Source organism: Cydia fagiglandana, chromosome 25 (assembly GCF_963556715.1).
Source record: "Cydia fagiglandana chromosome 25, ilCydFagi1.1, whole genome shotgun sequence".
NCBI lineage: Eukaryota > Metazoa > Arthropoda > Insecta > Lepidoptera > Tortricidae > Cydia > Cydia fagiglandana.
In genome coordinates, this window is record NC_085956.1 from 7,903,177 (window position 1) to 7,929,915 (window position 26,739).

At 39.1% G+C, this 26,739-nt stretch overlaps 1 protein-coding gene across 1 annotated transcript in view; it reads right to left on the minus strand.

Moving 5' to 3' along the window:
- LOC134677132 (phosphatidylinositol 4-phosphate 5-kinase type-1 gamma-like) overlaps positions 1-26,739 on the minus strand; it is a 69,173-nt gene that overhangs the window by 11,479 nt on the left and 30,955 nt on the right. The window contains exons 4-12 of the mRNA XM_063535591.1: positions 19,434-19,645; positions 15,951-16,115; positions 15,161-15,313; positions 14,276-14,431; positions 13,054-13,196; positions 12,625-12,666; positions 8,728-8,820; positions 7,238-7,370; positions 5,502-5,589 (exon numbers count right to left, since the gene is read on the minus strand). Of these exons, the coding sequence (XP_063391661.1) occupies positions 5,502-5,589; positions 7,238-7,370; positions 8,728-8,820; positions 12,625-12,666; positions 13,054-13,196; positions 14,276-14,431; positions 15,161-15,313; positions 15,951-16,115; positions 19,434-19,645 (1,185 nt within the window). The remainder of the gene's footprint in view (positions 1-5,501; positions 5,590-7,237; positions 7,371-8,727; positions 8,821-12,624; positions 12,667-13,053; positions 13,197-14,275; positions 14,432-15,160; positions 15,314-15,950; positions 16,116-19,433; positions 19,646-26,739) is intronic.

Genomic DNA, 26,739 nt, shown 5'->3' on the forward strand with positions numbered 1-26,739 from the left:
GCAGTAACAGAACTTTCGACTGTCGTGTTTCACGGTAGGTCATGTGATTGACGTGACGTGTGATGTGTCATTGATGATGTTAAAGGCCACCTACGCAGAGCTTTGCCTAATATTCCCTATTAGGGTCTCCCCACATGTACCGATGCGACCGCTATAGCCGACAGAAAAAACCGGGCAAGTGCGAGTCGGACTCGCGCACGAAGGGTTCCGTACCATAATGCAAAAAAAAAACAAAATTAAAGCAAAAAAAAAACGGTCACCCATCCAAGTACTGACCACTCCCGACGTTGCTTAACTTTGGTCAAAAATCACGTTTGTTGTATGGGGGCCCCATTTAAATCTTTATTTTATTCTGCTTTTAGTATTTGTTCTTATAGCGGCAACAGAAATACATCATCTGTGAAAATTTCAACTGTCTAGCTATCACGGTTCGTGAGATACAGCCTGGTGACAGACGGACGGACGGACGGACGGACGGACGGATGGACAGCGAAGTCTTAGTAATAGGGTCCCGTTTTACCCTTTGGGTACGGAACCCTAAAAAGCTTTCGGCGTCGGCCGAGCTAATCCGAGCCGAGCGACGTCTTTTTCGGACTTACAGGGAATATTACGCGAAACTCTGTGCAGGGGGCGCCACTACCAATCCATCACAATCTGAGGGTCTACCGCGAAACAAGTAAATCGAAATTTCTTTATCTAACATATCTATCACTCTTGCATATTCGAGCGATAAAGAGGCAGATAACTAAATTTCGATTTTCCCGTTTCCCGGTAGGCCCTTTGTAAACAAACCACCTTGATGCATCAATGTCATATATATAATTATTATCTGTGAAAACTTGCCAAAAAACTGTTTAAGGCACAGTATGTAGATAGGGTAATTCGCCAGTAACTGGCCACCGGCCAATAACAGGCCACCCTAAACTAAAAATGAATTCTATTCACCTATAAACAGAATTCATTTTAGTAAAATGGCTCCTCTACACGATGGGCCAACGCCGGCCACTCCAAGGGACGCATTTATGCGTTAGAGGGAGCAAGTGATATTGCTATCTCATTCTACCACATGGCTGCGTCCCTTGGAGTGGCCGGCGTTGGCCCATCGTGTAGAGGAGCCATAAGATTTCAATAACTGGTCACTGGCCAGCCTTCAATAACTAGCCACCTTATACTAAAATGAATTCTGTTCATGGGTGAATACAATTCATTTTTAGTTTAGGGTGGCCAGTTACTTATAGGTGGCCAGTTACTGGCGAATTACCCTGTAAGTTAATCTATGGTTTACGATAGGCGCTAGTGCTGCACTCTGACGGCAGAACACTGCATTAATATCCCCTATTGCGTGGACATACAGCCTGGCAAAAAAGTGTAGAAATTAAAAAGTGGCAACACTGTAGTGTCGTCCCGTTCTCTTATAGAAATAGATTTGAAAGGGACGACACTACAGTGCTGCCCCTTTTTAATTTCTACTCTTTTTTGCTAGGCTGTAGGTCTAGGTACACTATACAGCTTTTTTCCTATCGGCTTTTGCCGATCCCGCGTCGGTGCATCGGGGGCACCTTTATGCGCGTGTGATGGAGATAGAAAAAGGCGAGTCAATGTATTTAATTCCTTGTGCTAAGCGTCCATTCTTTATCGTTAGCTTTAGTTACAGGGTTAAAGGACTGTGTCAGACTAACAGCCAAGGCGGTAATTATTTTCCATACTTATTTCGCGGAAACGTACGAACGTGTCTTGCTATTTCATTCAATCTTGGCACAAAAAGTCCTGAGGTTGACTGAAGTAGCATGACAAATACGAACGTTTCCGAGAAAATACGATGGAAAACAATTATGCACTATATCTTTACTTGTATTTCTAGCCTATGCAAGTCTTAGACACAGTCCTATTCATCTGACAACACTTTTCACATACATACATTAAAATCAGTTGGAATGTCAGTCAGAACGAGGCACACTAAAAATATCTGACACTGCCAGTTACATATTTATGCCGGCTGTACATACTCGTCGAGACACACAGAGACAGGTCGAGAACGAGTACATACTAGAGATGCACCGGATATCCGGTTACTATCCGGTGTCCGGCCATTATTTTACTATCCGGCCGGATACCGGATAGTGACCTTCTATCCGGCCGATTACCGGATAGTAACGTTGCTTGATTTCGGAGTAAACAAATTGGATTTAAGAAACAGACACGGTCATAATCGTACTTGATTATTATTTTAAAACAATTTAATCATTCCACTGACTTGCACGCGCACTCATTTCGAACCTAGAAATGAGTCCGCGCGAACGTATACTAGGAAACAGGTCAAACCTGCAGAATGCGCACCTGAAAAACCGAAATGTAGGTATAGTTCCGCCTACCGAATATTCGGCGGCAGGATACCGGATATTCGGCCGATGGTCAGGCCGAATATCCGGTATCCGGCCAAACAACTATTTGTTGCATCTCTAGTACATACTGCTCCCTTCTCGTCTCGCTTTTACTCGTCTCGTCTCGAGCCTTTCCGATTGGAACGGAGCGGTGCCGAGACTCTCGGCGAGTGTGTACATCCCGCATTAGGATATTTCGAAATGTTTTATTGTGAGAAAAGCTACATCAACTATAATAAAAAGTGTTATCATAGTTAACTTGGTAATTTTGAGACAGACAATTTATTATACAGGGTGGCCAAAAAAATACTGCATTCCCGTTGCCAGGGAGATTTTGGGATTATACTGAGCAACTTTTACTGTGGGACCAAGCCCGAATCGCGAATAAAAATTGTCTGTTTCATACATTTTGGCTGGTCCATTTTCTATGGGAGGGTACATTTTTATTTTGCGTTTTCGGGGTTGGACCCATAGTAAAAGTTGCTCAGTATAATCCCAAAACCTCCCTAGCAACGGAAATGCAGTTATTTTTTAGCCACCCTGTATATTACTTATATACCAGGCCAGAACCATTATAACAAATGTTTTTAAACGGTTTTATTTAGCTTGACCACGTATATACATATATGTGCTTCAAATCTTGCAATCGAATTGTCGACCACTTCTACTTAACCGATTTCGATGAAATTTTTCCGTCTCAAAACTACATATACACACATAATTTACTCACGTCACCTTGATATAGGATTAAACACATGATTAGCTTCACATTCAAAGTAATGTAATACTTATTACTACAACAGTAAGGATTATATTATTATACTTGGGATATTTTAGCTCACAGACAAAACATCCTCTAGACTGAGTATAGTCGCGCTACCCCCGCTGCCACGCATACGGTAATTTTACTCCATGTTCGAGTCGAAAGTGTCTTTGTGTGACGTCCGTGAACTCGTTCGTCGTTTGAACGGACCAATCACGGCACGGGACTTCGCTCACCTCGTCCCGCGCACCCCCGCATTTTTGGCAGCATCGGTTACATGAAATAATTGCTCTAAACTCCGTCTAGAGGATTCCTAGTCTATGTTTTAGCTAAATTAGCTTGAGTGAAATTTACCAAATTTCTTTCATATGAATTTCAGTTTGTGAGTAAAAATGTACATTATAGAAAACCATTGAAGTTGTTACAGAAGTTGTCATAGGCCACAATATATATACAGGCATATTCTGATTTTATTAACGGGTTAAAAATTCGATCTGGATTAAATATGAATATGACTTGTGAATGTCAAGTGTTATTTCTTCAACCAAAAACGTCACTTTTTACACTGACAGACCATCCCCTAGATACACAATAACGCCATCTACTCGAGAGTAGGCCAAAGGTATGGTGCAATCTTTTCGAGCGATGGCGCCATAACCTTCAGCCTACTCTCGAGTGGATGGCGTTAATTTCAAAATTTAACAAGTTAACACATATCAGTGAAAGAATAATGATCAAAGTCAAATGGCGTTCTGACAGTTTTAATCTTCTGTCAAAAGATGGCAGTAAATTTACAGTGGCTACATAATTTACTTTGAGACACCGCCTCTATACACTCTATTCTCTTTGACAGTGATTAATATCTTCCTATCACCAGAGAGCGCAACTTTGGTGCCGATGACGTCATTATGACGTTAAGTCGCATATAGGATGTTTTTTTTAAACTACATTGTAACACCTCAATGATTCTTAATAATGATAATATATATATATATATAATTGTTTATTTATAAAAATGCTTGGTAATTTACACAAAAAATAATGTAAACATTAAAAAACGATACGAAACGATCTCCTTCTCGTTCAATATGCTTTGTTGTTTTCAAATGTTTCTTTATATTGCTTGCTTTTGCTGTTAAAGTTTTGTCACATTTTTTCATTTTTTACAATCAGAAAAGGAAATTTCTGCAAATACGGGTGCATGACTCCATAGCGACTTCAAACAATAATATTTCGGTTATATTTTACTAATACAAAAATAAGTAAACAGTAATTGGTTGTCATTTCCAACAATTCTGTTTTTAACATGACAAAGACAGTTAGTTATGTTTTTATACGCGGCCAGTACGTATAAAAACTCTCAACTCAAGTTTCAATATCAGTAAACTAAAGAGGCTAATACGTTGTTATTTGTTTAAGTATCTATAATCTAGATAACAACACTCTGTATTTAGCTTCACGTCATACGTCTGTCATCGGCACCAAAGTTGCGCTCTCTGCCTATCACTTTATATAGAAGTAGCGATAAGCTGACCTTCTCACTCTAATTAAAACTATGTCTGTGAAAGAGAGACAAAGATATAAAATTTAATTTTGGCAAATTTCACCCAAGACGGAATCGACATCGCTCTGAGCCCTAAATGATTCCTAGTGAAAGAAGAAAGAAAGGAAATATCGATAGAATTAGGTAATCCCTTACCACCTAACATATCCCACTTATGTATAAAAATGGGAACTTTTAGACGAATACACACTTAAACATTACAATACAATACAAACTTGTTCACGGGTAAGTTACCCATGAACAAGATGCATGTAACTGCGTCGAAATATCGGAAGCTCGAAAACAATGCAAAAGGCAATCACGGTTCAAATCCCGGTCGATACAAGTCTATACTGAAAATCGTAATTCAAGACCAAAAAAAGTAAGATAATGTTGCCACTTTATTTATTTATTTAAACTTTATTGCACAAAAGAAAACTTATCGTACAAAAGGCGGACTTAACGCCAAAAGCATTCTCTACAAGTCACCCTTAAGGCTTTACTAGCGCGTCTTGTATTTATGTAAAAATAAGTAAATAAAAGTACTTTTTTAAATCGTAGGAGTAAAATTACAAATAAATAAATTATATTAGCGTGTTTATTTCTACAATTTACTATTTAATAAAAATTTATTGCAGTGGCGACATTGTCTTACTTTTTTTGGTCTTGAATTACGATTTTCAGTTTAGTCAAATTAACCGTGAATCATTCAAAACACTTCATTTTTTTAATTTAAGTGTGCCTTCACTAGCCTTTCCTCGAAATTATCAACTAAGATAAATGATAAAAACTTGTATCTTAAAGTAACACTTACACGAAGGTATTTTCTTGAAGACCGTCTTAGCCATGAAGTCAAGGAACCTCTGCGCGTAGAAGTTGGGTCTGTGGACTGATACTGTGTCCTGGAAAACAAATTAAATCTAAATAACTCGGATCAAAAATTAGTTAGTGAAAATGTAACCTATTTATTTTAGGGTTCCGTACCCAAAGGGTAAAAAAACTGGACAAGTGCGAGTCGGACTCGCGCACGAAGGGTTCCGTACCATAATGCAAAAAAAGTATAAAAAAGAGGTCACCCATCCAAGTACTGACCCCGCCCGACGTTGCTTAACTTCGGTCAAAAATCACGTTTGTTGTATGGGAGCCCCACTTAAATCTTTATTTTATTTTATTTTTAGATTTGTTGTTATAGCGGCAATAGAAATACATCATCTGTGAAAATTTTAACTGTCTATCTATCACGGTTCGTGAGATACAGCCTGGTGACAGACGGACGGACAGCAGAGTCTTAGTAATAGGGTCCCGTTTTACCCTTTGGGTACGGAACCCTAAAAAGGGGACCTTATTCCTTACACTTTACTGTCCTTCTGTCTGACACCAGGCTGTATCTCACGAACCGAGATACCTAGACAGTGTACAATTTTTACAGATGATGTATTTCTGTTGCCGCTATAACAACAAAAAGTACTTAACCCTCGGTCCTTTGGCCTATGCTAAGCTAGATGGCGTGACGACACAGTTTGATATTTAACAATTTTAACATATAGATATCAAAGAATGAACATGGGTCAAAATAATATAACAATAATAAAATTATTTATCCATTTATGTACACTATTTTGATAATTTTATGCGTGTTTATTTTGAGTTTTAGTCGTGTGTCGATAGATGGCAGTAAATTTACAGTGACTACAAAATTTACTATGACAGGACCCCTCTATACTATCTATTTTCTTTGCTATATTACAATAGTTCCTATGGCCAACTTCGTGATCGGACCATTGATGGAGTCAATAATGAATAAAAAATAAATATTATAGGACAATTTTACACAGATCGACCTAGTCTCACAGTAAGCTCAATAAGGCTTGTGTTGTGGGTACTAGACGATATATATAATATACACACATATATAAATACTTATATACATAGGAAACATCCATAACTCAGGAACAAATATTTGTGATGAACACACAAATAAATGCCCTTACCAGGATTCGAACCCGGAACCATCGGCTTCATAGGCAGGGTCACTACCCACTAGGCCAGACCGGTCGTCAATAATGAATACATGTCAGTCTCTGTCGCACTCACCCCGTCGTGTATCATGCTCTTCCACGTGTGCTCCAGTTTCTTCCGAAGCCGGTACGACTGTAGAATGTCTATGATGCCTAGGAAGAGTAGTAGCCGCTCGCCGCGCGCGTTCCGCGCCGGAATGAATACATGTCCGTCTCTGTCGCACTCACCCCGTCGTGTATCATGCTCTTCCACGTGTGCTCCAGTTTCTTACGAAGCCGGTACGACTGTAGAATGTCTATGATGCCTAGGAAGAGTAGTAGCCGCTCGCCGCGCGCGTTCCGCGCCGGAATGAATACATGTCCGTCTCTGTCGCACTCACCCCGTCGTGTATCATGCTCTTCCACGTGTGCTCCAGTTTCTTCCGAAGCCGGTACGACTGTAGAATGTCTATGATGCCTAGGAAGAGTAGTAGCCGCTCGCCGCGCGCGTTCCGCGCCGGAATGAATACATGTCCGTCTCTGTCGCACTCACCCCGTCGTGTATCATGCTCTTCCACGTGTGCTCCAGTTTCTTCCGAAGCCGGTACGACTGTAGAATGTCTATGATGCCTAGGAAGAGTAGTAGCCGCTCGCCGCGCGCGTTCCGCGCCGGAATGCCGCCCGGTCTGAAAATAACAGTACATTGTAGGAGAGGACGGAAAATCGCTAAAAGGTGGACGAGTGAATTTGAGGGCCGATACGCTAGTGGAGGCTCTCAAATAATACGAATCTATCTTTAAGCGAACGAATGAATGGTTTGACATTTTTTTTAACAAGAAATTGGTCCTATAAATAACCTAATTTTATTTTTGAAGTAAAAAGTTGCGCCAAAAAAGACATTTCATTGATATTTATGTTTTAAATTATACTCATTGCTGTAGCGAACGTCACCAATGACAGATGATGATAACAATGAAACATTGTAGTAATGGTGGTTCAGGTGCTACAGCTATTGCCTATTTTCCAGCTTGGTTTTAGACCATCTATTGCCACATTTCCGAACAGTGGAGTGAAAAAACATTAGAGTCAGTCCAACGGCCTTAACATGAATTTCTGCCTTAATATACTTAGAATAAGACGTGTATACTTGTATAGTCTGTCGATTTGTAGCTGGCCCCAAACTGCTAGTCCTTTGTCTATTGTTAAGTAACTCTTTCTCTCTTATATTTTTTTAGGCAACCCATAGACTACGAATCCTCTAGACCGAGTTTAGAGCAATTATTTCATGCAACCGATGATGCTAAAAATTCAGGGGTGCGCGGGACGAGGTGAGTGAAATCCCGTGCCGTGATTAGTCCGTTCAAAGACACGGACATCACACAAAGACACTTTCGACTCGAACATGGAGTAAAATTACCGTATGCGTGGCAGAGGGGGTAGCTCGACTATGCTCAGTCTGGAGGATGTTTTGTCTGTGAGGCAACCCTATTTATACAGGTTGACTAAAAAATAACTGCATTCCTTCCCATTGCCAGGTTTTGGGATTATACTGAGCAACTTTTACCATGGGACCAACCCCGAAATCACGAAAAAAAAATTTGGCTGTTTCATACATTTTGGCTGGTCCATTTTCTACGGGAGGGTAAATATATTTTTTTGTGATTTCGGGGTCGGTCCTTATTTCATAAAATATAAGTTTCATCCGGTGGATAGATCGGTGAAGGTCGGCCGTTACGTGGGATCTTAGACCATAAGGCCCATTTGCACCACCCCACTAACCCGGAGTTAAGCTGTTCACCCGTCAACCCAGTGTCAAATTGTACTGGTAACCATGGTAACTCAATGTTTAAGCGGTTAGCCCCGGATTAGTCGAATGGTGCAAGTGGCTCTAAGGCCCACTTGCACCATCCCACTAACCCGGGGTTAAGCTGTTTACCCGTCAACCCAGTGTCAAATTGTACTGGTAACCATGGTAACTCCAGGTTTAACCGATTAACCCCGGGTTAGTGGAATGGTGCAAGTGGCGCTGAGAAGAATACTTACGGCACATCATCCTCTTCATCAATAGGTTCGCTCTCCGCCTGAATGCTCTCCATCGCAGTAGAGTGCGCCACGAGCCGCTGTCTGTTTATCGATCTGCGTACAAAATAGTTACGTAAGTTGTGGATAGGTGGCGCTGTGCCTGGTTGATACGTGTGGAGAGTGGAGAGAGAAAGGATAGATGGCGCTACGCGGGGTTTCAAGTAAAATTTACAATATAGATAAATCATTTTTAATGTTGGTAGAGATGGTTAAGTGTTTCTAAAACTTCACATAACCAGGCGTGGCGCGTTTCGTCGCGTCGCTACAAGTACATGCGGCCCACACCAATGTTGGTGTCTAGCAGTAGTAGTTGCCGAGCACCGCTATTGAACGGACGTCTGCTCGCGCCTGCACCACCTTGCGGTCATATCTCTCGTAAGAGACGTGTTTTGTTAGAGTGAACATTCTACACCTAGGGGGCTATTCATAAATTACGTCATTTCAAATTAGGGGGGGGGGGGGTCTGGACATCGGATGACGGTAGCATGAAGTAGGAGGAAATGGGGTCATTTGAAGCATGATTTTTGGATGATTATAGGGGGGGGGGGGTCAAAAATCGTCAAAAATCGATGACGTAATTTATGGACAGCCCCTAGTACAGTCGCCATCAGATATATCGGAGCGGCCGAGCTGCTCAAATAAAATAAGGATGTTATACAGATATCACTCATATTTAACCTTAATATAGCATGCCCGTTGCAACTAAGATATTCTCTTTTTCTGCAGTTAGATATTTTTTCATTTTGGTGTAGCTTTAGTGAATGAAGATAGTACATATTATCAATAATCTATACTTCTATAGTGTCCGACCGAAACATGTTTTTTTTGGTTTTTGTCACATAAATACTTACTTTAGTTTCATAGTACGAAGTACCATTTCGTAAGTTTTGGCCCGGCCGAAAGATTCGGCCGTATTTTGACCGAAACTAAGGCCGAAACATGTTTTTTTGGCCGAAACCGAATCTTCGGTCGGACACTAATAATCTAGGACATATTCAATTATACGGTTTACTAACGAATGGGCCAAAATCGTTTCCCAAAGTATCACATCCCAAACTATGTTTCCCAAATTATCATTTCCCAAAAAAATGTTTGGCAAAACAACTTATCGCAAATTTTCAGTTAGCAATAGTCTTTTTTGGCAAGTTATTGTTTAGCAAATAATTACTTGGACAAGTTTCATTTTACCAAATATTATTTAGTCAAATGTATCATTAAGCATAACTTACATGTCCCAAAATATTGCATGGCATACAATTTACATACCAATAAATGGAGGCTGCAGAATTTTATTTGTCTAGTATTTAACTGATCATTACATATACATAGTAAAATGTAACGTCAAAAAAAACATTCTTACTGCCAAAAATATGTAGTAAATGATCACTAAAATTAAAACTCCATTTTAATGTAAAATGACAACCAAATTTGTTACATCTTGCTATTCTATTAAAGCAAATAACACCAAAGTAATCATTGTAACCCAAAAATAGTTAATAACCACCAATATTCAAACCACATTTTAGTTTAAAATGTCATGCAATTTTTTTACATCTCGTTATTCTATTAAATTAATTAATCCACTTCGATGACCTTTTTTTAGTACATAGAATTTCGTTTCTGTAAGGACCGCAGTTCTAACCTAACCTAACCCACTTTTCTAATAGCATTTCGATTCTGTGAGGGTGACAGTTCTAACCTAACCTAACCCACTTTTCTGATAGCGGTTCCGTTTTGTGAGGATCGCAGTTCAAACCTAACCCAACCCACCCAAATTACGTAGAATTTAACGTACCTATATAACGTATATTATAACATAACAAAAAGTACAAATTTAAATAGAGATGCCTATTTGTCAAATTTGCTAAGTGACAATTTTGACCAAACATCTTTTTGGAATATAATATTAGACAATAAAAAACGTTTGCTAAATAAGTTTTTGTCCTAATAACATTTGACAAAGTAAAATCATGCCAAATGATAATTTGGCCAAATAAATTATATGCGAAGTGTAACTTTGCTAAAGGTTCCTTTGGGAAATGAAACTATTGCGATAAGTTTGTTGGGAAGTGAAATTTGGCGAAATGTATTTGGCCGAAACGAAAGTACACCCAATTATACACTATTAACCACATGACAAACTATCTACATTATAGCATATTATAGTAACGATACATAGGTACATACTTCTTTTAAATCTAGAAAACGAAGTAAGATACGGAACTCTAATAGAAATAGATATAGAATAGGTACCTAACGACTACCAAAATTACAATTTAGTATTTACAACTTAGAAAATATATATTTTACTTTAAATTGTAAATTTTACTAAAGATAACCAGTTGTTATTATTAAAAGGAGGGACGTGCTAATATAGTTGTTAATTTTAAAAATATTTACGTATGCATGGAAGTAAGAAATGACATGCATCTACATTTTTTGTTACCGGGTAAAATTATACATACATGCAATTTGTATGTTTTTTTTTTTCAGAATAATAAAAGTCACAGTCCATAAAAAATAATCGCATTGTAAAATAATGCGTCTTTTAATCATTTAACAACATGTGTAGAAAAAGTAAATGTAATAATTAGGCCTTAAAACACTCGTGAGATCCTTTTTTTTTCCTTCTCCTTGTATATCGCGTTAATTAAATATATTACATATACTCTATATTTTATATACAGTCAACCACCCTATTGGACTTTAACCTTATTATGTAACCTGTAACCTTTTTTGCTTTCTCTTTGTTTGATTTGTTGCTGTAAGTTTTGTTGCGACAATAAATGACTTTTCTTTTATGGAACTCGCTTTTCTCGTTTCATAAAACCACACTCGTGTTTTAAGGTGTCTCATTATGTATTAGTTGCATAATCTTCTAATGTGATCGTTTTTATGGACTATAACACTGTTATAACTTCAATATATCCTATATACAGTTGCATGTTAGGATCGGACGAACACATTGTCAAGGCCATGTTAGTACGCTTTAGTACTGTCGACATTGATAGATTACATGTGTATTGTGTGTGTGTTTGTATGTACGTTAGGCTGTGTATATAGTTACTAGTGTTATATAACATAATGTATGAAAAAATATGACGCACGGAATTCATTAAACGAAACAGAAAAAAACATACATGGAAATAAAACATACAGCATAGATTCATATTAACGTTTGTTTGTCATATATAATAAAGATTACGTTACTTGCTCCTCAGTCAAAAAAACATTGCTGATGGTGAATTTGAAAACTGTTTTTTATCTTAAACGCATGGTTTGTTTTCCTTTAGCAATAAAATGTGTAAGATGACATCTTACTCGTATAATGGAGTACGGCGTATACAATTCACGCATAAATTTTAAAGACTAATCATTTCATTCATAATTAGATTAATTAGTCGTTAAAATAAAACACTCGTGAGATCATTTTATGAAACTCGCTTTCCTCGTTTCATAAAACCACACTCGTGTTTTAAGGTGCTCATTAGTTGCATAATCTTCTATTTTGTGTGGCATAAAGTCCTTTTCTTTTCATCAGCAAGAAATTCCTCATACTACGTCGGCGAACTATATTTATCCTGAATTTGTGATGTTTTATGTAGTTTTGAGTGCATATTTGTGACGTTATCTATAAAAAGGGACCTTATTGTCGATGGCGCTTACGCCATTATAAACGATGCTCCGATATCAATACAATGCCGCGCAACGTGTGTGGCGTAAGCGCCATCGATAATAAGGTCCCTTTTCATAGAGAATGCCCCATTTTTATTTAGGTTATCTATCGATGTCGACTAGAGTTAGTTGCTATAACATATGCGAGTTATGACATTCATTATTTATACAAATATTCCGTACTGTGTCCTTTTCACTTGGGCTTTGAAGTCCTCGGTGTCGCATCTGAAATGATTATATAAAGAATAATGCCGCCACCCTAAATAATCGTGATAACTGATAAATTATATATAATTACATAATACGATAGATTTTACGCGGTCTCTTTAGATATATTTTAAAATATGTAATACAATACATAAGTAGATACAATGTGCAAGTAAAATACGATATACAAAACGAGGCAAATTCTAAACTGCGCATATAGGCGCATAAGAATGGAAATACACTAAACTCAGGTATTTTACATATATGATAATGTGCATTTTATAAAATTGCCTGTTGACAAAGCTTCAGATATTCATTTAGTTAACGTTTCTACAATTAATAACTCTTTGGCATTACTAAATCACAATAATTTATGACCTCGCCTCACTCGGCCGCCAAGCTCACCTCGTCCGGTTCAGTCCGGTCTTCTTATTGCCGTCCTCTTCACCGTCGCTCTGTCCAGATTCCGTCCGGGTTCTGGCTTCGGTTTTCTCACGTTGCGCCTCATCCAGATTATGGATGCCGACTAGGAGGGAATAGTCCATGATCTGTAAATAACGGTGTTATTCACAAATTTCTGTCCCCAAAGTATGTTTCCATAGCAAGTCGTGAACTAAACATGAGCGTGGTAAATTTTCCATTTCAAGTGTAGCACATAATAAACAATGCTCATATGTAGAGTTAAGGCCGAGCCACACCGGCTTGCGTGTGCGTGAAGTGCGCGTGTGCGTGCGCTAAAATGTTGGAGACGCACACGTCACGCAAGCGGTGTGCCATCTCTCATAAGGATCTGTATACTACAACGCCGCACGCGCACGTGCACGTCACGCACACGCAGCCGGTGTGCACGGGCCATTAGTTAGGACTCGAGCCCTTCGAGTCCTCTGCTTCAAGACTCGACTCAGTTTTTCAGACTCTTATAATTACATAAGTCTAAACTCGAGTTCTTTTCAACTTGTTAGAGACCCCGAGTCTTTTATAGAGACTCGAGTCCTTTACAGAGAAGTTTATCTCTACATGTTTTGTACAAAATTTGGATTATAACAAAAGAGAGCACTTAAAACTTCTGAAGATAAAATATTTAAGGGACAGTTTAAACTTGTCTATGATTTGATTGTATGTATTTGCATACGGATATAAATATAAAGCACCTTAAAACTCTCCAGCACTCTGCAATCTCTCTGCATAGTCTTTATAAGCGCGTTGTAAGTTTCTGCCTCGAGGAAAATGCCTTCGGTGTGGTGTTCCATGAAGTCCAGATCCTTGTATGTAGCACTAGCCCTTCTATCGCATTATTTACTAATAATATTCACCTTAAAGCTCTCCAGCACTCTGCAATCTCTCTGCATAGTCTTTATAAGCGCGTTGTAAGTCTCCGCCTCGAGGAAGATGCCCTCCGTGTGGTGTTCCATGTTGTTCCTTGTATGTAGCACTAGCCCTCCTATCGTATTATTTACTAATAATATTCACCTTAAAGCTCTCCAGCACTCTGCAATCTCTCTGCATAGTCTTTATAAGCGCGTTGTAAGTCTCCGCCTCGAGGAAGATGCCCTCCGTGTGGTGTTCCATGTTGTTCCTTGTATGTAGCATAAGCCCTTGTATCGTATTATTTACTAATAATATTCACCTTAAAGCTCTCCAGCACTCTGCAATCTCTCTGCATAGTCTTTATAAGCGCATTGTAAGTTTCTGCCTCGAGAAAAATGCCTTCGGTGTGGTGTTCTATGAAGTCCAGATCCTTGTATGTAGCGCGGGAGCCTTTTTGTCGTTCCGATTTACTGGCCTGTGGGACAAGGTTAAGATTAGTTATATGGTTTTCGGGATAGATAGAGAAGCGCTCGGGCCTAGCGGTAAGAACGTGCGACTTTCAATCCGGAGGTCGCGTGTTCAAACCCCGGCTCGTACCAATGAGTTTTTCCGAACTTATGTACGAAATATCATTTTATATATGCCAGTCGCTTTTCGGTGAAGGAAAACATCGTGAGGAAACCGGACTAATCCCAATAAGGCTTAGTTTCCCCTCTGGGTTGGAAGGTCAGATGGAAGTACCTTTCGTAAAATCTAGTGCCTGCGTAAATTATTTGCCTTACGGCTCGGCCACGACATTGCGCGACCGGCGGCGGCAGCAACCATAGGCTGGAGCGGGACACAGTTCCCATATGATTGCAACTGTCGTGGCCAGGTCGTTAGGTTGCCAAACTCACCTTTCTCTTATTTTTACCGCATCCGCATCCGTGGATGTGAGCCTTTAAATATCTGCATCCGCACCCGCGGATGTCGAAAAACCCGCATCCGCAACATCCCTGACACAAACTCACCTTTCTCTTGTACGTGGAGCCTTTAAGATCGTACTTCTGGTGCAGTTTGACGGAGGAGGGCAGTATGTTGTTCATGGCGACCAGCCGCACGTTATTCCGCATCCGCATCCGTGGATGTGAGCCTTTAAATATCCGCATCCGCGTCCGCGGAAGTCAAAAAACCCGCATCCGCAACATCCCTGATACAAACTCACCTTCCTCTTGTACGTGGAGCCTTTAAGATCGTACTTCTGGTGCAGTTTGACGGAGGAGGGCAGTATGTTGTTCATGGCGACGAGCCGCACGTTTTTACTGTTGCACTGGTAGCAGTACAGACCGAAGAACTTTGGTAGTAACGTGCGGGGGTTCTGTGGACAGAAATGCGTGGTTATATTAATTATCGAGTTCCTAAAAACACATCTAAGCATTACATTCTAGAGATTAATAAGAGTTGGATTGGAGCAAGGCAACAGCAGCATGATATTACTACACCTTATAAAACAAAGTCCCCCGCCGCGTCTGTCTGTTATCTGTTTGTGTGTTTGTATGTAACTCGAAGACTACTAAAGAGATTTTCATGCGGTTTTCACCTATCAATAGAGTGATTCTTGAGGAAGGTTTAGGTGTATCATCTGTTAAGGTTTTGTGTAACCCGTGCGAAGCCGGGGCGGGTCGCTAGTTGCGCAAATACCGCGAAGTGAAAAGCCAGAATCACCAGTGGACCCAGTGGTGTACCCTATCACTCAATTTCCAGATGCGCTCGACTCGACTGAACTGTTCCAATCCTGTGTCAATCGTCATCTGACCGTCGTCGTCGTCGTCGTCGTCGTCGTCGTTCGTGTCGTGTATCTAGATGGATGGATAGTTTGACCAACCTTATTGAGGTTCAAGTAGTATCCGGCAGCAGCTTCTGCAAGAACTCGCCCTCTTTGTGCAGTACTGTCTTGATGACGAATTCGACGTTCGTCAGATAGGTGGTTAGGATGGTCAGATAGTTTGACGTACCTGATCGAGGTTCAAGTAGTATCCCGGCAGCAGCTTCTGTAAGAACTCGCCCTCTTTGTGCTGTACTGTCTTGATGATGAATTCGTCGTCGTTCGTCAGATAGAAGATGGAGCCGGACGCGCCCGGATTGCTGAGCTCGCGTAGGGGGGCGCTGCACATTGACATCTAGAAAAAGGGGAAAGATGTTATAGAATGGTACATAGAACTCATAGAAGCGCTGGTGACCTAGCGGTAAGAGCGTGCCACTTTCGACGTCTTTTTATTGAGAAACGCTTTAAAAAAATAGTAAAAACTACTTATGAAACCAAATAAATGTAAATGATCATACAATATGCTATATGTTAGGTATATAATTGTTACATATTTGTTGACACTTGGTTTTTAAAAATATTTAACAATAAAAAGACACGTCAAGATTGTTTACCCTTTTTCTACTGCTAAAAAAAACGAAACATAATTCATTTCAAAGCATCAAATAGTGTACTAGTACAGATGATCTGTCCACACTTATTGTTAGCCATCATTATCTTATCATACATTCAACAGACAATAAGCTATTGAAACTACAAAAAAATGGCTTACAAATCTTACAATCACTATTTAATTTAATCTAATTAAATAATAACATCATCAAACTCATTTATCTCCAAACAATCAATGTCAAGTCATCTCGCAAACCGGTTCAATTCAAACAAATGACGAATCAGTCTGCGAAGTGGGATGACGTTCGCGTGACGTCATATAACTGTCGATGAATGCGCTGAGAAAATGATGACGTCATTGAGGTCATTATGCCCAAAATATTTGGGGTATATAAATAGCACTTAACTGTGGTATGGCGAAGCTTTTTTTGCATTGACGTAATCTGTATTAATGGCTTAACTTAACCCATCGTATGCTGGGACACGGATCCGTGCGTGTGAATTTTAAACTATTGTTTTAAAAGTCTAGGTCACTGTTTCAATGATAAATCTGACAGGCCGCTTACGAGGGGTTAACTGAGAATTCGGGTCATCCGCAGATGGTCTAGAACGCAAAATGACTAGTGTGTTGTTTTGCCTAAATCACAATTAGTCTACATCGCAAACGGTCTAGAACGCAAAATGCCTGAATTATTTTTTTCCGTTTTATTTATTTATTTAAACTTTATTGCACAATAGAAAACTTATCTTACAAAAGGCGGACTTAATGCCAAAAGCATTCTCTACCAGTCAACCTTAAGGCAAAGCGGAGAGATTGTGTTTTATCTTAACTTTATAGCGATGTCGACGGTAATCGCCACATTTCCCTTTGCTGGGCCAGCCTTTTAACTCCCTCGTACGACACGACAGAAACTCGTTAATTTGGCTGAGATATGTGACCCTGAGCCTCCCTGCATCTTTTCCCCTCCCCAATTCTTCTCCTCCTTTTTCTTATTTTTCCTAAATTTTTATTGCCTATCCCCTCAATCTGTCATGCCTTATCAGGATCTTGCCCCTTCTGTCAGCTACGCCATATCTTTTTTGTGCTTCTCTGTTTTGTATAATTTTATATTTCGTGTTTGTGCTCACGAATAAAATTATTTCTATTCTATTCCATATTGGCTGTGCAAAATGCGCTTGGCTTTCGTGGGATAATTGGAAGTATCGCATTTACATGCATATGATTACGCGCATTGTGTGGAAAATTTGTAGTTTCCGTTGTCCCGGAGGTTTGTATAAGCAGAAACATCAGAAGTGGGATACTCACCAGAAAATCATCAGGCTGTATCCCGAATAGGTTTCTGAAGTATCTAAACGCTATGGGCGCGTAGGTCTTAAACTTGAACTCTGAGTAGTGATACGCCTGTCTGTGGTTCGGCACTTAGTGTGGTAGTTCCACTGCCATGATGGTTTAAATGCGAAGATTATGCATCAGCAGTGGGATAACACAGTATACTCACCAGGAAACCATCAGGCTGTATTCCGAACATATAATTGGATACCGGAGTAGTCCTCGGTCATGTTTTGTATGGTATAAATGCGAAGTTTATCATTCAGAAGTTGGATAAGACAGTCTCCTCACCAGAAAATCATGAGAAGCATCACATTTACATGCATATGTTTAGGCGCATTGTGTGGAAAATTTGTAGTTTTCGTTGTCCCGAAGGTTCGTAGATCGCGCTGGTTTCGGTGCAAATTTTACATCAGAAGTGGGATACTCACCAGAAAATCATCAGGCTGTATCCCGAACAGGTCTCTGAAGTATCTAAACGCTATGGGCGCGTAGTTCTTAAACTTGAACTCTGAGTAGTGATACGCCTGTCTGTGTTTCGATACTTAAGTGTGGTAGTTCCACTGCCATGATGGTTTAAATGCGAAGATTATGCATCAGAAGTGGGATAACACAGTATACTCACCAGGAAACCATCAGGCTGTATTCCGAACATATAATTGGATACCGGAGTAGTCCTCGGTCATGTTTTGTATGGTATAAATGCGAAGTTTATCATTCAGAAGTTGGATAAGACAGTCTCCTCACCAGAAAATCATGAGAAGCATCACATTTACATGCATATGTTTAGGCGCATTGTGTGGAAAATTTGTAGTTTTCGTTGTCCCGGAGGTTCGTAGATCGCGCTGGTTTCGGTGCAAATTTTACATCAGAAGTGGGGATACTCACCAGAAAATCATCAGGCTGTATCCCGAACAGGTCTCTGAAGTATCTAAACGCTATGGGCGCGTAGTTCTTAAACTTGAACTCTGAGTAGTGATACGCCTGTCTGTGTTTCGATACTTAAGTGTGGTAGTTCCACTGCCATGATGGTTTAAATGCGAAGATTATGCATCAGAAGTGGGATAACACAGTATACTCACCAGGAAACCATCAGGCTGTATTCCAAACATATAATTGGATACCGGAGTAGTCCTCGGTCATGTTTTGTATGGTATAAATGCGAAGTTTATAGAATAGAATAGAATAGAATAGTTTTTTATTCGTAAACACACAGACAACAGACATACATAGAAAAAAAAAAAACATAGTGAAAAATAAAGTGTCACGAAATGGTCCCATCTCAGCATGTTGCTGGCGACTTCCAGCGCTGATCTTCCGATTAGACCATCAAGTGAGAAATAATCACGGAAGGTAACAGACAAAAAAAATTAGTAAAGAAACATAAAATAAACCGAAAAATAGATTACACACATTTTACACAGCTAATACAAAAAGAGATGAATTAAGTACACGGATTAACCGATCGTACTTGTACAATCCGGTCGGGTCACATCGTGGCGCGGCATTAAGCGCGCATAACTAGCGCCAGCGGTAGCTACACGAAATTAAATATTATCATTCAGAAGTTGGATAAGACAGTCTCCTCACCAGAAAATCATGAGAAGCATCACATTTACATGCATATGTTTAGGCGCATTGTGTGGAAAATTTGTAGTTTTCGTTGTCCCGGAGGTTCGTAGATCGTGCTGGTTTCGGTACAAATTTTGCATCAGAAGTGGGGATACTCACCAGGAAATCATCAGGTTGTATCCCGAAGAGGTCTCTGAAGTATCTAAACGCTATGGGCGCGTAGGTCTTAAACTTGAACTCCGAGTAGTGGTGCGCCGGCGTGTGATTGGAGCCCTCGTGGGGGAAGTTGGTGGTCTCCACTGTCATGAAGTCTTGCATGAGCAGGTCGCGTTCCGGTTTCGATGCGAGACCGCCGATTGCGTGTTGTATTCCTGTAAAAAAAAGTATGATTAATTATATATAGTAACGGAACATTCTACCAGTGTCGCTTACAAACGACAATCGTTTAATAAGTTTTTAGACTCGGTTAATAATTGACTGTACCAACCAATCTTAAGCGCGCCGTTGTTTTATGCACTAAACGCAGCGTTCAACGCATGCGGCATGCGTCAAAGGAATGTAGGAAAAATGACAATGCCATAGTCTAATAAAACATGGTCTTCTCTTCCCAGAGTGACACAAGCCTACGCCACAATAACATTGCCACTTTGTATAGCGCTATTGCATACTATTATATAGCGGTGTCGCATGATGACGTAGGCTTGTGTCAGTCACGTGGTCAGAAGAGAGTACCAGGAGAGTACAATGCGCTTACCGCCGCGTTTACCGCATAAACGCATTGCGTTTATGGTAACAACCGCACGCTTTAAAAAGGCAAAAGTCAATTATGCTTTGTGCTTTATCATTTTTTTTGGTTAAGTATTTTGCGGCGTTAAAATGCAATATTATAGCAGAAACATGACAATTTCCACTCAGTTGAAGACAGAAATCCCACCGCGAGCTCCGTGTAGCGAAAAAACCCGAAAAGGTCACGTGGTTAAATGTCAACTTGCAACGCCCCCGTGATTCATTCAACTGGACAAACTGTAGTTCAGTTAAAAGGCTATTTGTTTTGTGTCTAGAGTGTTAGAAACCTTGTAAGGTGCAGGGGGGCCAATTTAGACTGCGGGGTAAATTAAACTAATCGAAATATCATCCATGTTTTACATTATTAATGCCTTGGGTGTATTTGAGAAAATCTTTTGAAATATTTCCGAATGTGTCATAATACACTGTAAACAAACATCACATTTTTAGGACCCGTACCCAAAGTGTACAAACGGGACCCTATTACTATTAAGGGGTCATCCATTAATTACGTCACACGTTTAGGGGGAGGGAGGGGGTCAAGAAAATGTGACATATTGTGACATGGGGGAGGGGGGAAACACAAACTTTGTGACGTCACTTTAACTTCATCAGTAACCGAAAATTTATTTAAATTATTTAGTTCGCTGTACATTTAAATAACAAGTTTTTAAAACGAAAATAGTTTTTAAGCGTTTAATTTTCTTTCCTAAGCAGTTTTGGGTTATAAAATTACTAATATTTATATCGTCAAAAATATTTTGATAAAATATTAATAATACTTAGGTACTTACTTAATTCGATTTGGCGATTTCGTAGAAAAAATGTGACGTCACACTAGGGGGGGAGGGGTTTGCCAAATGTGACCAAGTGTGACAAGGGGGGGAGGGGTCAAAAAACCTAGAAATTGGTGTGACGTAATTAATGGATGACCCCTAAGACTCCGCTGTCCGTCTGTCTGTCACCAGTACGGCTACCACCAGTTTTGACATTGACATATTCACTCGCGTCTACGTAAATGACGTTCTATACATCTCGCTTGCACTAATATGCCAGTACGAGCGAGATGCATAGAAAGTAAGTTACTTAGCCGTGAGTGAATATGTCGATGACAAAACTGGTGGTAGTGGTACAGGCTGTAATTCGAGAACCGTGATAGCTAGACAGATGAAATTTTCACAGATGATGTATTTCTGTTGTCGCTATAACAACAAATACTAAAAACAAAATAAAATAAATATTAAAAGTGGGGCTCCCATACAACAAACGTTATTTTTTTGCCGTTTTTTGCGGAAATGGTACGGAGTCCTTCGTGCGCGAGTCCGACTCGCACTTGGCCGGCTTTTTTCGTTTACAGCCTGTAAAGTCTAACGGACACAAACAAGCGGAGATATATGTTGTTTGTAACCACAAATAGCGGATTGTATATACGCCGCGTGAACTTGAAACTCGCATATGTTTACGTGTCCGCTAAATCTAAGATTATCCAACGTATCTTAGGGCTTGTGCACAAATCACGCGAGATTCGATAGGGGGGTGGGGTCACGAAAAAATCACGACATATCACTTCGGGGGAGGGGGGTATAAGGAGACCTCACGTGTATTTTTGTACAGTGAACTAAACTAAGAAAAAATACCTACCCACATGAGTAGATACTAGATACGTTTTCTCGGTTTCGTTAAACATAAATCTTCACTTCTAAATAACGAGTATAATTTACGAAAATTTGAGGCCGGACGGATAGAAAATTAAAAAAAAATGCACGTGAGGTTATGTGGGGAGGGGGGCAGTCAAAAATCTCACCTAATATCACCAAGGGGGAGGAGGGGTCATAAAGTAGCCGAAAAAACCGTGATTTGTGTACAACCCCTTATGAATAGGCAGCAACAGAACTTGTAGTGTAAATTTCATTCGGTAGCGTCACGAGCGTTCGCGTTTGCGTTATATCAACTTTTGTATGGGATTCTGAACAGCGCTCAAAGCGGGACGTTTTGGAAACTCAAAATCCCATACAAAATTACACTAAGCGTACGTCACGTCACGTCACGCTATACCGCACTAGTGCGGTAACGGGTAAAGTAGCACTTTAAGGGGCCCACTGATTAACAGTCCGCCGGACGGTATCGGCCTGTCAGTTGTTCGGAACTGTCAAAATTATGTTCTAACTGACAGGCCGATACCGTCCGGCGGACTGTTAATCAGTGGGCCCCTTTACATGACTATTATATCAAAAATGTAAAGGGGCATATATACTGTACCTAAAACGTTGTACGATAAACGTGCGAATTAATCCCTTCGGTACCGCACGTAAAAAACAATATCTAAGTTGCTTCCACGGCGCCATTGTCTAGTTCTATAGGCAAATCAATATGTCCTATTATCGAAGCAACAAATAATAATACCCATTATTATTAACATAGGGCTATTGTAATTCTTAACAACAAGCTGCCACAAATAGCTCTCGTAAACATGGCGCTATTTTTAAGTCTGTAGATTATTCTAGATGCGTCAGAGATTGCGGATTATTTATTATACTGACCTAAGGCACAGTCATAAAAGGGAAAGTTGAAGCAAACAGGAAGAGGGGAAGACCAAGGAGAGCGTACATGGATCAAATAAAGGAAAAGATCAACGTCGTGTCGTATCGGGCTGTCAATGAGAAGGCGGAGGACCGCCAAACATGGAAATTGCTCCACCGACAAGAGTCATACGCTTAAATATATGATGATGAAGGCACAGTGCAAAGAGTAACAGTGGACCGACGCCTTTGATGTTTGCGTAAATGCCGACACCGCACAAGAACACAGTATTAGGGTTGTCAGGTTGTCACAGACTTTTACACACCTGCCCAAGACTTACACTTGACTTACAATAAGACACACTAGCCCTGTTAGTCTATAGGCAAATTAAACACAAGTCCTCTCCTTCACGATTTTCGTCGACATCTCTTCTAAATACCTAAAACTGGTATGGGTGTGTTCCTCGTGGTCTCTAGAATACGAATTGACCGGTTTTAGTTTATGGAGGGGGGGACGTAACGAAAAAAAGGGGGGGAAAGTGGGCGGCCGACCAGCATTGATATTTGTTCACATCTTGAATCCTATGGGACCTATCGGTTCATGTGAGGTGTCTTTCGAAAGAGTATTGAACGTTCTATTATTGTTTCATAATAACTGTAGTCATAACTGTAGTCGTTTACAAAAAAAAATTAAATATACGATTTTTCACCTTGCATGGATGGCATTAGTACTGACAAAACATGCGTCTAACTCAATAAATTATAACTTTACCGCAATTAATGTTATTACAAAATATACGAGAAATTTCATTAGCTTTCCAAAAATATATAAGTTTTATTAGTGTATAATCTTATATAACCAAGTAATTACGAATTTTGTTCAGCACGGGTCACTACGCAGCGTCACGGAAATGGCGGGCGACCGACGTCAACTTTTCATTATTTCTCGGGTTATAATTTATTGATCAATTAGTGATAAGTACTATTTGAAAGGTTATGAAACGTACTATAATTGGTTTCTAATGACTGTAGTCATAACTTTAGTAATGTACAAATTTTTTTAAAATATATGATTTTTTTACCGTGCATGGATGGCATAAGTACTGATAAAATATGCGTCTAACTCAATAAATTATAATTTTACACCAATAATACATATTCGTACAAAATGTACGTGAAATTTAATTAGCTTTCCAAAAATATAAGTTTTATTGGTGTATGATATTATATAACCAAGTAATTACGAATTTTGTTCAGCATGGGTCACTAAACGCTGTCACGTAAATGGCGGGCGACCGACCTCAACTGTTCATTATTTCTCGGGTTATATTTTACTGATCAATTGGTGATGGATACCTTTAGAAATAATATTAAACGTACTATAATTGATTTCTAATAACCGTAGTCACAACTGTAGTCATTTACAAAATAATTGAAAATATATGATTTTTACCGTGCATGGACCAAGTACTGGTAAAACATGCTTCTAACTCAATAGATTATAACATCACCGCAATAAATGTTTTCAAAATATACGGGAAATTTTATTAGCTATCCAAACATATAAGTTTTATTGCTGTATAATGTTGTATAACTATGTAATCATTAATTGTTCAGCAAAGATACCGTGCACCGTCACGTAAATGCCGCCCGGCCATCGTTGAGTTTTCATTATATTTCCGGTTCTATTTTTCTAATACTTGGTGGATACCATGTGCAAGCATATTAAATTTTCTGTGAATACTTGATTCTTTGAAATCTCAGGCCCAAAATTAACCATTTAAAAAAATATTAAATATGATGTTTAATTTTTACCTAAGAGGTTTGCTTAGTGGCTGAAATAATTTGAGAAAGAGATAATGTAGTAAATATAGCGAGAAATTTTTGGAATAAAATCAACAAACTATTGATTAACTTTCCAAAAATATTGTTTAGTTACCATACAACTATAAACATATATGTATGCCAGGACCAATTTCGCCAAGCAAGCAAGCAAACACACGGCGCGGCGAGCGCCTGGTAGAAGGCGCTCGCCGCGCCGTGTGTTTGCTTGTTGGTCTACCAGCAGCATTCTATTATTGTTAGACAGTACATTTTATAATGTAGGTATCCAAAATGTGAGGTTATGTTATAAAATATCGATATAAAATGATGGTTTGTTTGTTTTGTCTTTTATCACAGGAAAATTAAGTATGTTTTGACAAAAGCCATTTCATGATTGCAAGACCACTGTATATAAAGTACTTAATATCTGTGTTGTTATTTGACTCACGTCTACACGTAAAACGTTTTCAAACCCACTCCGTAGTTAATAATTTAAAATTGTCTTGAGATCTGAGGCGTTTTAAATGGATATTTGCGCCGCACGCTCCAGGATGCAAAATAAGTGACTACTATTTGAGTAGCAGCGTAGGTCCACATAGGTGATAGTTTCAGCTTTAGATGTTAAATAAGCATTTATGGTCAACATTTGTAATAGGCGATTAGGCACTCAAGAAGGTAATTGCACATTATTTTCCTTTGCCACTATCTACTTTCGTTGCATTTTTGTAAGCTCACAATGTGATAACTTGAAGTAAAATCTAATGGCGAGTAAATAAAAACAAGTCATTATTGAATAAAATATCTATATTTATTTACTATTTTATTTTACGGTCTAATTTATAGTTTTCGCTTATCTATTGATTCATTGGCGTTTGGTATTGTAGTTTTAGCTTATACGTATGATTCTATTGACAGTTATGAGATTAGAGAGTGCTACGGTATTTAAATAACGCTCGTCTGTAACTACATGATCTTAGATCTATAATAGCGACTCACAACTTCTCTATTCGACTGTAAGTCATACAAGAGAGTTAAGTAGCGATTGCGATATAAAAAGCTATAAGTAGAAGACTTTATCACACGTTTAGAAACTTAAGTGCAAATTGCAGATTATTACTCATATAGCTGTTAAGCTTGTTCAATTCACTTTGAGCTATAAGCTATAACACTAGCAGCTTAACATGCATTATAGCGCCCAAAACAGCTACTGTAGATCTTAAATCTTTAGATGAACCTTTAAAAACACTTTTATGTCACCAGAGCCTGTAAACTGTAAACTAAGACTAATATGTAGCTATTCTAGATATCTAGCCAGGCTATGTATTTAGGTAAGAAAATAGGTGCTAAGTGTCGCCTAATTATCTGTTGGGATTTATATGACAGTGCGCAGTGACCCATGCTGGACAAAATTCATTATTACTTGGTTATATAATATCATACACCAATAAAACTTATGTTTTTGGAAAGCTTATGAAATGTCTCGTATATTTTGTAATAACATTAATTGCGGTAAAGTTATAATTTATTGAGTTAGAAGCATGTTTTAGTAGTACTCATATGCATGCACGGTAAAAAATTATATGTTTTCAATTATTTAAAAAATGACTAAAGTTATGACTACAGTTATTGAAAACCAATGATAGTACGTTTAATATTCTTTCAAATGGTATCTATCACCAATTGATCAATAAATTAGAACCCGAGAAATAATGAAAAGTTGACGTCGGTCGCCCGCCATTTACGTGACGCTGTGTAGTGACCCATGCTGAACAAAATTCGTTATTACTTGGTTATATAATATCACACACCAATAAAACTTATGTTTTTGGTAAGCTAATGAAATGTCTCGTATATTTTGTAATAAAATAATTGCGGTATAGTTGTAATTTATTAAGTTAGACGCATATTTAAGCAGTACTTATGCCATCCATGCACGGTAAAAAATCAAATATTATAAAATATTTTGTAAACGACTACAGTTATGACTACGGTCATGATGAAATAATAATAGCACGTTTAATACTCTTTCAAAAGACACCTCACACGAACCGATCGGTCCCATAAGACTCAAGATGTGAACAAATATCAATGATGGTCGGCCGCCATCTTTGCCCCCCTTTTTTTCGTTACATCCCCCCCTCCATAAACTAAAACCGGTCAATTCGTATTCTAGAGATCACGAGGAACACATCCATACCAGTTTTAGGTATTTAGAAGAGATGTTGACGACTTTTTTCAAAACAGGCCGGATTCCTACAGACTATGTAAGTACTTAGTCATCATAATCATATCAGCCAGAGGACGTCCACTGCTGGACATGGACATAGACCTCCCCC